This window comes from Camelina sativa, chromosome 12 (assembly GCF_000633955.1).
Source record: "Camelina sativa cultivar DH55 chromosome 12, Cs, whole genome shotgun sequence".
NCBI lineage: Eukaryota > Viridiplantae > Streptophyta > Magnoliopsida > Brassicales > Brassicaceae > Camelina > Camelina sativa.
In genome coordinates this window covers 32646599-32658290 of record NC_025696.1, presented here as the reverse complement: position 1 = coordinate 32658290, position 11692 = coordinate 32646599, and the positions used below count along the sequence as shown (strand labels likewise).

Sequence of the window (11692 nt, the reverse complement as noted above, 5' to 3'; positions counted from 1 at the left end):
CCTGGAGTTCGAAGAAGGCGACCAGCTTGGCTTTGGCCTTCTCCACCCCGGGACCACGGCTCCAGATTCCGTTTGGCATCCGTATGGCTCCAATGCCGAGTTCTTCCAGGCCAATCTGACTGACCCTCCAGAGCTCTAACCGTTGCTTCCTGACTGAGACTTTTATGACCCGCTTATGTTTGTTTCGAACTCGGTTGTTTTTTTTTTAAGACTTTGTGATGACATTGCCCGTTTTGTGGCCGGCCTCTCAGTGTTTTTTGGAAGTTTTCCCTTTTGTGCTTGCGTAGAATATCCCCTTTCTTGGTAGACGATGAAAATGGGAATTTCCCAATTTCATAATTGGAAAACGTTCTTCTAGGTCTAATATAAATATGCTAGCCCTACTCCTCCATAAACCGCAACCTTCGTCAAACAAAGCAATTCCAAAATGCCAAGCTCCGTAGGCAGTATTGATCACGGAGTCGAGGTCAGTAATGACGTACCAACATTCTCGAACTCGGAGGCCATCGAAAGAGGGATGTCCTTTTATCTGAATACCCGAGCTCCCTGGAGGTTGATGTTCCGTGTCAACCCGGAGGCGAGGTTAGAGATAGAGACCTTCCTATCTCGCCTCCAAGAACGTCATTCCGAGTATCGCAATTGGTTAGCCGCAACGAACCAGTCACGAAACGAACTCTTGTTCAAACTTAGCCTGCTTGAATCCCATCCAAGATTTTGGCTCGAAAATGGTCTAGATAGAGTAGCAGATATGCCGCCGTGCTTGATCGAATACTGTAACGAATGTTATCATTCTGCGAACTCGACACCAAGCGAACCGAGTTTCTCCCTGAGCGGCGAGTTCATGCCTTCCGACGTCAAGCCGTTCTATATGAACAAACGTGCCAACAACGTGGAAGCTGCTGCAGCTCACACCTTTGTTCACTGGGTTATCCCTTTTTTTTAATTTACCTGTGTTAATCTGACTTAAACTTCAGTTCTAACAGATAACTTCTTTGCAGATTGAATCCGTGCACCGAGAGCAGTGCCACAAACTTTACTATCATCGCATGAAGAAAAATGAAATCGACGATCACATAGCAGCATTAGAAGCCGAGATCGCCACCTTAAGGATGAAGAGAAGAAAAGCCATTGGTCGTCTTGACGAAGCCGAGCAGAAGATTAGGGCATTAGAGTCGCAACCTGCTGAATGGGAAAAAACAGGACTTCAGCTTCTATGGCCCATGCCCAAACGCCTTAAGGCAGATACTCGGAGGATCGCAGTGGGGCTTGATCTGGATGACTAATGTGCTTGGAGTTGGCGATTTGAGCCCTTTGCTATTTATTCCTTTTCTTCTTCTTTTTTATATCAAGAATGCTGTCATGTTCAAACAAATTTATTTTTGCAATTAATAAAGTTTTCACTCTATTCAGAATTTTACCCGAGGCGGGACATCTCCCGGCTGACATTGAGTAATCCTATACGGGGGCAATTCGGCTCAAGCATAAATACGCTTTTAAGCGAAGGGCGAGGTACAGGACTTCGGCTTACCCTCTTTGCCCCAGTTCGAAAATCGAAAAGCGAAATTTACAACTCTGGGTTTGGCTTATATCCGTCCGAAATGGAACATACGAAACAATTCAAAAGAATTCTCTGAGTTCGGTTTATCTCTCGTCAAGGAGTTATCGAGACAATTCTAAAAGAATTCTCTGGGCTTGATGTGTATCGCATTGGAGATTTATAATCGGAACAATTCAAAAGAATTCTCTGAGTTCGGTTTATCTCTCGTCAAGGAGTTATCGAGACAATTCTAAAAGAATTCTCTGGGCTTGATGTGTATCGCATTGGAGATTTATAATCGGAACAATTCAAAAGAATTCTCTGAGTTCGGTTTATCTCTCGTCAAGGAGTTATCGAGACAATTCTAAAAGAATTCTCTGGGCTTGATGTGTATCGCATTGGAGATTTATAATCGGAACAATTCAAAAGAATTCTCTGGGTTCGATTTATCTCGCGCTGGAGAGTAGGTCGATCATCTGGCCGAGATGCCGATCAGTTCGGTTCCGAACTAGGTAGACGTAGTAGCCCCCCCTTTTTTTTTTTTTGCTCATTCCCGAGGCGTAACCGCGTCATTAAATACGGACGCGGTTTTACGATGCAATTTAATTGGCGGAAGAGTCTCGGGATGCACCGCGTATCTTCCCACGATCTGATTGGTGCGAGATTTTCGGGAAGCAGCATTTATCTCCCCCGTTTCCCCTATAAATAGGTGAAAAGGAGGTTTGCTGAGCATCTCTCATCCAAACTTTAGAAAGATTAACTGCAAAGCATGCCTATCACAACTCAGTCTGCATGGTTGAGGCGAGCTCGAGAGCTGACTACCGCCGGTATCAGCGGATTCGACCCAGAAGCATCGAATATCGCCCTCCCCATAGAAGACACGATTCCGTCTCCATCCCATGAACTTGTTGCGGAAATTGAGGAGGACCCACTGCAAAGAGAGATCGGCATCTACCGAGCTTGCTGTCAACGGATGAGTTCGTATATCAAGGCCTTTCGTCTGAAATACGATCTCATCTTCCAGCTTTGCCGTCTGGAAGGAACCATCTCGGTTCTTGATGAGCTCATCGCCAATGGCTTCTATCTGGCGAACTGGCGCATGACCCGACTGCTTGCTGATCGTGACCGATATGAGGGGCAGGTCGCCAGGACCTTGTTACCCGACCTGCCGGAAGGCGACTACGAGCCGCTAGGCAAATCGGAGAATCTGCATGTTGTAGAAATCCCGATCTACAGGGGTTGCATAGAGAGGTTGCGGCGCTACATCCTTCATCTGGAAACCACGTATCATCATTTCCCGGAGAGCCATACCGTGGAGGGTCCATGCACGTTCCTCGAGAAAATGGCGGACAGGGGTGCAGAAGTGCCGGCAGGTTGGCTAGAAGAGCTAAGGCGGGAGCGTCAACGCTGGCGAACCTATCTGGAATGTATAGCTGTCAAGGAGCCTTTGGATCCGACTTCTAAAGCTCTGCACCTGTGAATCCCCGAGGAGGTTGAGATCACCGGAGGGGGGTCACACTTCGCACCTGCTCCCCGAGATCAGAACACTTCTCTCAACATCCTATTAGATCGACGCACTTTATTGCTTTTAGTTTCTCCTATTTTTTCTTTTTTGTTGTTGTCTGTCTTTAGGTGGGCGATACGCCGATGTAGAAGACTCCTTGTATGTGGCGAGATGGCAAACATAAATCAAAATAACAAGTTCTTTTAAAATAAAACAAATCTTATTATTTTTCCAGCTGTGCCCTCAAAATCTCGTAAAAGAAATCAAGGGCTGCCTACGTACCTAAAATTGGGATCAAGCCAGTCGTAGTTCATAGTACATATGCTTTCAAAACTGAAATTGACCAAATGATCTAGTAGTAATAACGTTTAAGATGGGCCGCGTTCCACGAGTTTTTGATCTGCTTGCCCTCCATTGTCAGGAGCTCGTAAACTCTAGGGCGGATTGCCTTGGAGATGAGATATGGACATTCCCAACGAGCGCCGAGTTTTCCAGCATTGATCTCCTTAGTGTTCTCGTACACCTCTCGCAGCACCAGGTGTAAAACTTGTTGTAAAACTTGACCGCAGCGTTCTGGATTTGGACTAGGGCTTTATCATGCAATTCCTCGGCAAGTCGATGTGGTTGAGCATCATGCTGTCGTTGAGCTTGGAATCGTCGACCAACATAGTACGGCGAAGTGTTGGTACTCTGGCCTCGACTGGAGCCAGTGCTTCGATACCATAGGCTAACGAGAACGGAGACTGCCCGTGGCTTGTCGTGGAGTAGTCCGGTAGGACCATAGCAAGCTATCAAGCTGATCTGCCCAAGCTCCTTTTTTTTTGTCCGAGACGCTTCTTTAACCCGTCTATTATGGTCTTATTGGTCGCCTCGGCCTGACCGTTCCCCTGAGGATATCGGGGGGTCGAGGTGCTTAAGCGTATTCCCCATTTGTCCAGAAAACGTCTTGTGATAAGCAAAGTGAACTGTGTTCCATTATCAGTGACGATCTCATAAGGGAGCCCGTGGCGGCAGATGATGTTCTTCTCGATGAAATTGGTGACGTCCAGCAACTGTATCTTGTGAAACGATTCAGCTTCTACCCACTTGGTAAAATAATCGGTCTAAACCAAAAGGAATTTCTTTGATTTTGATGGGTGTAGTGGGCCGACGAGATCCATTGCCCAACGCATGAAGGGATATGGCGCGGTGACGGTGTTCAGCAGTTCGGGGGGTACGTGTTTCATATGTCCATGGCGTTGGCAGGCTTTGCACTTCGCCGAGAATGCCTCGCAGTCGGCGACCTTAGTCAACCAATAATGCCCGTCTTTCTTTATCTTCAACGCGAGTGCGCGCCCTCCGGAGTGGTTGCCACCGTCGCCTTCATGAACTTCCATCATTATTCGTTCCGCCTCCTCTCGATCAACATAGGTGAGTAGGGCTCCAGTCGAGCTGCGTCGGAAAAGACTGCCCCTCATCATGGCATAGTAAGCACATCGAGCTTTCAATCGCCGAGCTTGCCAGCGATCTTCGGGAACTTTGCCGTCCTCGATATACATCTTTAATTCAAACTGTCAATCAGCTGGAGGTTTTGTTACATTGGCGGGTTCCTGGGCAGGTTCGTCGACTTCCATTGGTTCTGCGGCGTCACTGATGGTGCACGCCAAATCGGTGTGATCGATGCTAGGGGTTTCGATACACTCGATTGGGATTGTTCATCGCAAAACCGGGTGAGAACAGTTTGCCAGGGCGGCAAGGGCATCCGCTGATGCGTTCTCGCTCCTCGGAACTTTGATCAATTCAAACAAGGCGAACTGCTCTGAGAGATTTCGAAGTAACTGGAGGTATGCTTCCATGCACCCATTCTTAGCGTTATACTCTCCACTAAATTGGCTAACCACTAGCTGGGAGTCGCAAAAAACTTGGATGCAGGTCACCCCCAGGCCTTCCGATAGCCGTAGTCCGGCCAAGACGGCTTCGTATTCGGTCTCGTTGTTCAATGCTTTGAAGCCGAGTTTCAGTGCTTGCTCGAGGACCTCACCCGTCGGAGATCGGAGTATAATCCCGACGCTGGATCCCTGATTGGAGGAAGAGCCTTCGGCGAACATAGTCCAAGCTTTCTCCTTAGGTATGGTTGCTTCGAGTTCAGGAGATAGCTCCGTGATAAAATCCGCTAGGACCTGTAATTTCAGGCTCGGGCGAGAACGATATTCGATGTCGTACTCGCTTAGTTTGATTGCCCACTTTGCGATTCGCCCAGATTGAAGGGGACTGTGAAGAACTGTCCGGAGCGGCTGGTCAGTGAACAAGACAATGGAGTGCGACTGGAAGTAAGGTCGGAGCTTCCGAGCAGCAACGATCAAGGCAAGAGCCAGTTTTTCCAAGGTTGGGTAGCGCGTTTCTGCGTCGTTGAGGGCTTTGCTAGTATAAAAGATTGGTCGATGATCGCCGCGATCATCCCGGACTAGCATCCCGCTTACTGCCGAACTAGAAACGGAGACGTAGAGGTACAATGTCTCTCCCTCTTCGGGCTTGACAAGTACCAGCTGATTGGTCAGGTACTCCTTTAGTTGTCCGAAGGCAACTTCACAGGCGTCATCCCAATGAAAATCTTTGTTACCCCGGAGGAGCTGATAGAATGGGAGACATTTGTCTGTTGATTGGGCGATGAACCGGTTCAGTGCGGCTATTCGCTGCACCTCTCGTTTATTGGTTGGCGATGGGAGTCCCAACACTGCTTCGATCTGCTTTGGGTTGGCCTCGATTCCACGCTCGGTGACGATATATCCCAAGAATTCCCCCGAGGTCACCCCAAAGGTGCACTTGGTGGAATTTAACTTCATCTAGAACCGATCCAAGATATCGAAGCATTCGGCGAGATACTGAACATGCTGTTCTGCTATGAGAGATTTGACCAACATATCGTTGATGTAAACTTCCATCATTTTCCCTAAGAGGTCGGCGAATATCATGTTGACCAAGCGTTGGTAAGCCGCCCCTGCATTCTTCAGACCGAACGGCATTACCTTATAGCAGTAAGTTCCTCTGTTTGTGATGAATGCGGTTTTCTCGCGATCAGCCGGGCTCATCGCGATCTGGTTGTAGCCGGAGAACGCGTCCATGAACGAGAGCAACTGGTTACCTGCTGTGGCCTCTACGAGTTGGTCGATGTGAGGTGGCGGGAAACAGTCTTTAGGGCATGCCTTGTTGAGGTCGGTGAAATAGACACACACTCGCCATTTGCCGTTCTTTTTCTTGACCACCACCGGATTTGCCAGCCAGTCGGGGTATTGTACTTCCATTATCTGATAAGCTTACAGGAGTCGCTCGACTTCGTCTTGTACCGTCTTTGCTCGATCGACGCCAAGATGCTAACGTTTCTGCCGAACTGGTTTGAAAGTGGGGTCGACATTCAGCTTATGACAGGTGACTGATGGATCAATGCCGACCATGTTTTTAGTGGACCAGGTGAACATCGAAGATCGCGATTTCAGAAATGCTACCAGCTCGGTTTTGATTCTATCCTTTAGTTCGGCCCCAATTCCAACCGTTCGAGAGGGGTTTGCTCCGTCAAAGTTGACTTGTATAATTCGGCATCCTGTGGCTTTTAGCCGATCTCGCTCCGGCTTGTGAGGGTCACCGAAGTGGTCCTCGCCCTGTAATTGCTACGTGTCGTCCTTCCGCCTTTGCTTTTTCTCAAGAACGGAACAGGTCCTGGCCATCTTTTGATCGCCGTATAACGTATAAATTCCCGCAACCGTTGGGAACTTAACGCAGAGATGATAGGTGGAAAAGATTGCCTGCATCGAGTAGATCCAAGGTGAAGCTAAGATGGCGTTGTAGATTGGTGGGGCGTCTATGACCACGAACTTGGTTTTACGTGTTACGCCACCAGTTTGGACTTGCAACTTCACGTCGCCCATCGATGTTTTGGCTACGCCATCATACCCAGTCAGCGTTCTGGCTCCTGGTTTGATTTGCTTCGGTATGACACCTATTTTTTCCAACGTCTGTACGAACAGAACGTTAACCGTGCTGCCAGTATCCACTAAGACTCGTTCTACATCGAACTCGCCCATCATGACTTCTACGACTAGGGGGTTGTTATGAGGGTGATGGATCCCCTTGGCGTCTTCTGTTGTGAATGTGATGGGATCACTGCTTAGCGCCTCCTCTTCGGAAATCACCTGAACGTTACAAATCTGGCGCGCTCGCTTTTTCAGAGCTCGGACAGAATCCGTGCATTCATCGGTCTGACCAATGATCATAGAGATATGACCCGGAGGTGCTGCTTGTTTGCTCTGCTTGGACGGTGTTGGAAGGACCTCCACTGGCGCCGGATTTTGCTGCTCGACGGGAGGTGGCTGATGCGGAGCACTTGGTGCGTTACTTGATTGGTTAACGCCCTTCTGACCTTGACCAGGATTTGATCGTCAGAATCTTCCTCCTCGACCTCTGCCTCCGCGACCGCTGCAGGAAGCTTTAGGTTGATAGACAGCTTTTTTTTCGCCGGATAGGTACTTCTCAAATAAGTAACTGGACAGGTGCTTGCATTCGGCCGTCGAATGGCCGCCAAACATATGGAAATTGCAGTAGAGTTCCTCCTGTGTGTCGGGGGAGACGGCACTCTGTCCTTCATCCTCGGATATTGCATTGACCACTCCGCGCTTGGGATCTCTTGGGTCGTGATGCTTCTGGGGCTCCTGATAGGTTTCTCGGCTTTTTTCTTTTGACGCAGCTGGGCGTGGAGGAGGGGGCTTGGTGGCCCGTTTCTCCTCGTCCTCTTCGACGTAAGCAACACGAGACCCCCGATGAAGGGCTTCATCCAGGTCCTTGGCTTCTCGGATATTGAGATCCACATGCAGTCTGGAGCCGGGAATGAGTCCTTTTTTTAAGGCGGCGATCGCGACGTCCTCAGCGACTGTTACGGTGGCGTACTTTTCCTTGAATTGGGTGAGGTATTGTCGCAGAGGTTCGCCGGGCTCTTGGACTATCTCCCACAGTTCGGCACTGGAGACGTTGCATTCTATAAAGACCCGATAATTTCGTAAGAAAGCTGTCGATAGCTGGGCGAAGCTGTCGATAGCTGGGCGAAGCTGTCGATTGTTTCCGCAGGGAGCCGGGAGAACCATGTTAGTGCATTTCCTATCAAACTGTCAACGAACAGTTGACACTGACCGGCGTCCTTCTGCTCCTTGGTGAATCTGGCCTTGGATACAGTAGCCATGAACGAGGTGAAGTGCTGCATCGGATCCTTCGTCCCATCGTAGGTTGGAAGTCTTATCTTCACATTTGGAACGTATGTTTCCAAGACGCGCTTGGTAAATAGATTCCGTTGTGTGGCCTCGAACATCCTATCAATCTCTGGCGCCGAGCTCACAGCTCGGTGGAGGAGGGACCCCATAGCCTTAATCTTGAGGTGGATTTCCTCCAGCTCGGGACAAGAAGGCGAGATCGGATCTCCGTGAGAGGGCTGCCCGGTGTGGGGCTGTACTCCCAAGGCGATTACCGATGGTACACGCTGGCTTGGAAATTGGAAAACCGAAGGTGGCGGATCGCTAAACAGGCGGCGGTTTAGGGGATCATTCCTTCAAACCTCCTGCGGTGGTACCTCGTTCTGCTGGAGTGGCGGGGGAGCGCTGCGCTCCATCGTGTCCAACCGTTGGTTTGTTGCGGAGATCGCCTGAAAGAGATCCTTGGAGATCATTCCGAACATGTGACGGAGGTCGTCCATGGATACGAGCTGGGGAGGTTAGGCGATTTGCGCGGACGAAGTTTGTCTATCGACTGATCTGTCAACTGTTGGAACTTTGTCAGGTTCCTGGGTCCCGTGGTGGGGTACCTCGGCGTCCTCTACTCTCTCGGAGGGTGCCGTTGAGTTGTCTGCTGGGTTCTCCGAGGTGCGGCGGATGCCCGTCCGGACATAGACACGTGCGGTGGGTGCGCTACCAGTTGGATTTGCAGCGACGTCTTGCAAGCCGGTGGCTCCGGTGACTGGGTGATCTTGTTGCAGAGCAACTGCGTTGGTTACACCATTTTTGGAGGCCGGAGACATGGTATTGATTCTTGCTTGTTTTTGAAGGAATCTAAAAAGAGAAGTGACTGTGAGAACTTAGCGTCCCCACAGACAGCGCCAATTGTAGAAACTGGGTTTCACACAATGAATTTGTTTTAAGGGGGAAACAAATTCAATAGCACTATCTCTCTAAGAAATCGGATCAAAGTAAACAAGCAAAGAGGAATTGAAATCTCTTGAAAAACAAGTTAGGGTTTTGCTCAAGAATAAAGAGGAATTAGGGTTTTTGTATTAATTGCTGGATGATCTTACAATAAGAGGATTGCCCTCTATTTATAGGTTTTCGAAGATCTACTGAATATATTCACTTTCCGAATTATGGCCGAGCTGATTAGGAAAGTCCTTCCTTTCTTGCTAGGTCAGCCGCAGGGCGAGTTGAGACGTCGGTTTGTCACCTCGGCATTGGGCTTCTCGGTACTTTTGGGCCTTCAGAGATGAAGTCCAAATTAAGGTTGAGCTCCCGGTTTAGATAACCGGTTCAATAAAGTTTAGATCGGTATGTTTGGGGTGCTAATTCCCGCACCAACAGAAACAAATCATATCATATCAAATAGACACAGATAGGAAACCTGCTAGAGCTAGCCATACCTTTAAAACTTGATGTTCTCTACCTCTATGATGTAATAATACAGTAGAACCTCTATAAATTAATACTCGGTAAATTAATAATCTCTATAAATTAATAAATTTCTTTGGTCCCAAATTGGGACTAGTGTAATTATGGACACTATTCGATAATATAATAAAATAATAATTTTTTTGAAACTTATTTGTAAATATATGATCCCATCAATAGTATAAATTAATAATTATATAAAATTATCTGAATATATATATATATTTCTACACATTAATTTTTGTTAGATTTTATTTTTAATATTTTACTATATAAAAATCTTTGAGTGCTATTTTCAAAACATGATAATTGTTATTTTTATTGTAATTGTTTTTATAAAAATAGTTTTTTACCAAATTAGAAAAGTTTCTCTATAAATTAATAATTATTAATTTATCAATAAATTAAAATTTCTATAAATTAATAAAATTTTATGGTCCTGACTTTATTAATTTATAGAGGTTTTACTGTATATAGAGTTTTTTTTTGTTAAAATGTTAGACACTAGACAATTTCCATATTAAAAGTTTTTTAAAGGTTTCACAATCACCTCAAATTTTAAAAGAGAGACATCCATTAATATTTAATGATCCAAGTATAGAACCGTGAAACCATTTTCCAATTACAGAACCGCAAAACAAAGAATCAAAATCAGAATGTCTTTCAAGAACTCAAACTAAGCGGAAGAAGGAAAATTTGCACTCAATTTGTACTCCTTACTCTAGCTATTCCGGTCAGATTATTGTTTAGTTTCCTATTCTTAATTATTAATGACATCAGTTGTAAATAAAAAATACTTACTCTGTTTCACAAAGAGTGTCATTTTGAGAGTTTTTATTTGTTTCACAAAGACTGTCATTTTGTATTTCCAATGTGATTTTTAACATCAAATTTTCTAATTTACCCTTTACCCAAAGCTTTTCTTATTGAATTTCAATTATAAATTACTCATTAAATAGGGGCATATATGTATAATTCAATTTTTTCTTAATTTGTGTGTAGTTGGTCAAAATGACACTCTTTGTGAAACAGAGGAAGTATATATTTAGGGTTTAAAGTCATTTTTCAGATTTATGTTTTGGTTTAGTAAACAAGATATATTAGAGTAATTTAGGACCTTTTATGTGCTATTCAATATAATTTTACATTTATTTATTTCTATATTTTAATTTTGACTAAGCTATTAGAACTGGCCTAATTTGTGCAAGACTTTTGTAAGATATATAATATGTTGACTTCTTGCAATCTCAAATGGTATATATAAAGGGAGATTACCATTTGCTCTAAAACCAGAAAAACAAAACAAAACAAAAAACAAAACAAAACTTAGATTAATTTAGAGAAAAACAGCTACAAATACAATAATAATGTGCGAACAAAAAATTCAACTTGCTTCTCTTCTATTACTTATTTGTCTCATTTTTCCTCAATCAAATGGTTATATTTTCGACCTCTATTTCTTCATATCAAAAAATTTATATTTAGAAAAATGAGTTAATTCATATATTTCTTTTCCAGCAAAACATCTTCGAAGGTCAATGTGTAACTGTTGAAGACTGCAACAACATATGCAAAAGCGGGGAAGATCCATTCTGGTGCATTCTTTCAGGCCCAAATAAAGGCAAATGTTGTTGTTTGAAGAAAGATGGTTTTGTAATAGAATGATATATTCATATATTTTGTATATCAACACCTATCATAATATTTAAAACTAATAAGATAATAGTTATCAATTGCAATTTTTTCACAGAATTATGATAATCACTTACCATCATATACAAAAAGTTGAAAATAAAAAAAAACTATCATTGATGCTTTGTTTCTCCCATCTAAATTCAACCCCACACATTTCTCACAAAGTTTCCTCTTCAAACAAGTGAATCAATAGACTTCCAAAAATATGTGTTGTGTATTTCTATGACTACGAAATTGGAAATGTTATACTATGACTTTCAGGACCGGTATTTATATTCTATAAAT

General features: G+C 45.0%; 2 protein-coding genes across 2 annotated transcripts; one reads left to right on the top strand and one right to left on the bottom strand.

The window, feature by feature from the left end:
* Positions 6686-8424, bottom strand: LOC104734091. The gene is made up of 3 exons (XM_010453595.1): positions 8199-8424; positions 7517-8046; positions 6686-7384 (listed from the first exon to the last, which is right to left on the bottom strand). Exons 1-3 carry the CDS (start codon positions 8422-8424, stop codon positions 6686-6688), a joined length of 1455 nt encoding a protein of 484 aa, XP_010451897.1.
* LOC109128164 (putative defensin-like protein 277) lies at positions 11080-11445 on the top strand. The gene is made up of 2 exons (XM_019233982.1): positions 11080-11162; positions 11239-11445. Exons 1-2 carry the CDS (start codon positions 11080-11082, stop codon positions 11375-11377), a joined length of 222 nt encoding a protein of 73 aa, XP_019089527.1. The 3' UTR covers positions 11378-11445.

What these genes read in the sequence shown, in the direction of transcription:
- LOC104734091 (XM_010453595.1), bottom strand. Translation starts at nt 8,424, where the DNA reads ATGGGGTCCCTCCTCCACCGAGCTGTGAGCTCGGCGCCAGAGATTGAT. An exon ending in CAAGGAGCAGAAGGACGCCG is followed by an intron (nt 8,047 to 8,198) that starts GTCAGTGTCAAC and finishes GGGTCTTTATAG; the next exon opens with AATGCAACGTCTCCAGTGCC. An exon ending in TATCCGGCGAAAAAAAAGCT is followed by an intron (nt 7,385 to 7,516) that starts GTCTATCAACCT and finishes GCTCCGCATCAG; the next exon opens with CCACCTCCCGTCGAGCAGCA.
- LOC109128164 (XM_019233982.1), top strand. Translation starts at nt 11,080, where the DNA reads ATGTGCGAACAAAAAATTCAACTTGCTTCTCTTCTATTACTTATTTGT. An exon ending in TCAAATGGTTATATTTTCGA is followed by an intron (nt 11,163 to 11,238) that starts CCTCTATTTCTT and finishes CCAGCAAAACAT; the next exon opens with CTTCGAAGGTCAATGTGTAA.